Source organism: Diachasma alloeum, unplaced genomic scaffold, assembly GCF_001412515.2.
Source record: "Diachasma alloeum isolate Michigan unplaced genomic scaffold, Dall2.0 Dall_scaffold_45431, whole genome shotgun sequence".
In the NCBI taxonomy this organism is placed as follows: Eukaryota; Metazoa; Arthropoda; class Insecta; order Hymenoptera; family Braconidae; genus Diachasma; species Diachasma alloeum.
In genome coordinates, this window is record NW_021683168.1 from 1,110 (window position 1) to 4,243 (window position 3,134).

The 3,134-nt window shown below is 34.7% G+C and overlaps 1 protein-coding gene across 1 annotated transcript; it reads right to left on the reverse strand.

Moving 5' to 3' along the window:
• Window positions 1-225: 225 nt before the first annotated feature.
• LOC107047361 lies at window positions 226-2,332 on the reverse strand. Its single transcript, XM_015270127.1, has 4 exons — window positions 2,008-2,332; window positions 1,565-1,843; window positions 1,028-1,462; window positions 226-446 (listed from the first exon to the last, which is right to left on the reverse strand). Exons 1-4 carry the CDS (start codon window positions 2,195-2,197, stop codon window positions 226-228), a joined length of 1,125 nt encoding a protein of 374 aa, XP_015125613.1. The 5' UTR covers window positions 2,198-2,332.
• Window positions 2,333-3,134: the final 802 nt, after the last annotated feature.

Consider the following 3,134-nt stretch of genomic DNA (forward strand, 5'->3'; position numbering starts at 1 on the left):
TTTTCAAGTTATATATAATATGACTCGAGTGTATACCGACGAATGGATAAGAAAAATAGAATAGTATTGAAACTTTATCAATATTTTCATGTAGAATGATGAAAAATATCAAATCATATGCGTCAAACATTATCTGTACGAACATAGCAGACAATACGGCGACAAATGAGGCATCTTAATAATTCGTTTTCCTCTCGAATTTCTTGTCCCCCGCGATAACATGAATCACACAAGACTCTGTCTGCATCGATAAAAAATAACGTTTGCTGGATTAGTGTGGCAGCATACACAAATCCTACCATCATTGTCTTCTAGATGTTGTCTCACTTCTCTCTCTATCTGTTCTCTTTCCTCATCATCTGGGAGGAGGGCAAAATCTTGGATAGGCCCTTCGATTGCATTTAAATGGCCATAATCATCTTCTGGAGGATCGAAGATAGGATCATCTAACATTGAAAAAAACGAGACAATAATTAAACATATGCAAGATTATTTCACAACAGTGTCAACACGTATAAAAAAATTCAATAGAAAACCTATCGAATTCTCTAGGAAATTCTATTGGAATTCTATTGAAAATTCTATTGGATTTTCGCCCATTTCTATTGCAAATTTTTTCCAATAGAAATATTTAATGGATCACATTTTTATAGAAAAAAATCAATAGAATCAGATTTTTCTATATAATTTCTTCTATTGAAATTTCTCCATAGAATTTTCACGGCATAATTTTTTTTAAGTTTTTTTGCTTGAATTTTTTAATGGAGGATAGAAGAAAATACAATATAAAAAACTTAGAAAATTTATGCCGAGAAATTTCTATAGAAAAATCTAATTCTATTGATTTTTTTTTTATAAAAGTGTGACCTATTAAATATTTCTATTGGAAAAAAATCTGCAATAGAAATGGGCGAAAATCCAATAGAATTTTCAATAGAAATCCAATAGAATTCCAATAGAATTTTCTAGCGAATTCGATAGGATTTTCTATTGAATTTTTTCATACGTGAATAAACATAATCATTACCGTCGAGAATTATGTTTCCTCTTTCATCATCGAAAATTCTCTCATCTCTTCCTCTTAGATCTCCAGGGGCCTGCTCGATAGCATGACCAATAATTTGCCTTCGAGCACCATCATTCAATCCATCATTCATGTCTTCATTAGCTCCAGCTCCATTTTCGTGTTGTGGCTGACGAGGAGCACCAATGTTGTCTTCAGCATCTTGATTTGCCCTGGCTCCATTATGAAGTGGTAGATCAGGAACCACATTTGGCCTCTGAGCATAAAAATTTTCTGCATTATTCCCAGCATTGTGAACCCCATCTTCAGCTCTGTTGGCAGCTCGTGCAGCTACTTGTCGACGAGCACGTACTCTTCGGGCATTGGGGTTGATTCTTCTCAACAATTTCTCGAGATTTTGTGCTGGTTCTCTTGCCGTAAAAATTGGCATCATTAAAGCTGGAATAAGAACAAAAAATATACTACTAAATCGAATTTTAGGAGGTAATATCAAGGACTAATTAATCACACAGATGAATTTATTATGAAGAATTATTATACCTCGTTCTTCATAACCAGCGCCCTGGAAAAGTTGATGAGTTTTTGGATATTCATCAGGATTTGCTAAGTTGTCTAGAAAACTGGTCCTCAAACAGAAGACAGCCACTTGCATCAAACGTGCCTCGTCAATAGCTCTATTGTGATACTTATCCCATTGTTTCGGCAGGGAGGAATTATCATCGGCAAGAGGATAAACCTTTGGAGTCCAAGCATGAGGGACTGACTGTGGACGTGCTTGTAATTCCTTATGTATCTTCTCCTGACAATGAATGATTCTTTCTGCAACATCAAGTGAAATAAAATTGAAACTTTGGGACCCAATTTCATATGAAATTAATGAGTAAATGGTTTTGGATGAGTGGAAAATTTCTCTCCAGAAAGTTGATATTAATTTGATAAAACTATATCACAGAAATTAAAGAAAGGGAAGAAGGAATATTCACCCATAAACTTCCACAAAGTTATATCTCGTTCATTAAATTGTAACAATATCTTGAGCATCGAACGTTGGTAAGCATCAGTGGCACCAGAATTTTTGTAACAACTTAATTCTTCAGGACCTACTGATTGGATCCAGTTTGTTTCATAATAACTGAGGAATTGTTCCATCTCATTTTTCTTATCAGCAGTCATTTTGTTGAGAATTTCCTCTGTATATGATCAGATGATTTTGTCAGCTGGGAGGATGGCTAAAGTTGTGAATCTTGTCAAGATGGTGATGTTCTCCTCATCATGAGTATTGATATTCAATTCTTCAGGCTTAGAATTCATTATATAAAATTATTAGGAAAAGAAATTGAGACTTTGTATTTATATAACATGTCAATACAGACAATAAAGAAAGTACAACTCAATGAAAATCTTAATGAATGGCCACTCACCGACATATGATTGTAAAGTGTTCCCTTGACATTATTATAGTGTCGTTTGAGTTGTGTGTGGAGCAGATTATCAAAATTTGCGTAGAAGGGAGTACTTGCATCGTCGAAAATTCCTTTCATTTTTTCAGCGATAGAAGCATAAGTTTCCTCGCATCTGCTCTTGATACAGATCCACATAACTGGATAAACCTGTTTGATATGCAAGTGTAATGAGAGTCGAAATATTCAGGTAATTTAAAGTTTTCTGCCTTGCTCAAAATTTATTGCCAAGAATAATGTCCACGGAATATTTGAGAAAAGAAAAAGAAACAAAATATAATCACCTTTCTCTCAGAGACTCTCATGACTATCATTACTTCCTCAACATGGATCAAGTTGGGTAACATATTGTCATTGGTAACACAAGAAATTGCTGTTATTGGTGTATCTCCCAGAATTCTCATTGTTTCTGGATCAGTGAGAATTAATACTTCTGAAGGCTGGCCCCTATTAAATAACTCTACCTGCAGAGCACCATGTCCACACCAGCGAAGAGGCGAATTTATATAGTTTGTCTACTAATACTCCATAAGAATTTTCAATTTCTGGAAGTTCCTGATGCTCATTACGCCAGTATCTCATTCGATTCCTCAATCTTTCATTGTTGAGTAATTCAATTGTTGCAGCATGTCTGTAAGGTTCATCAAGTT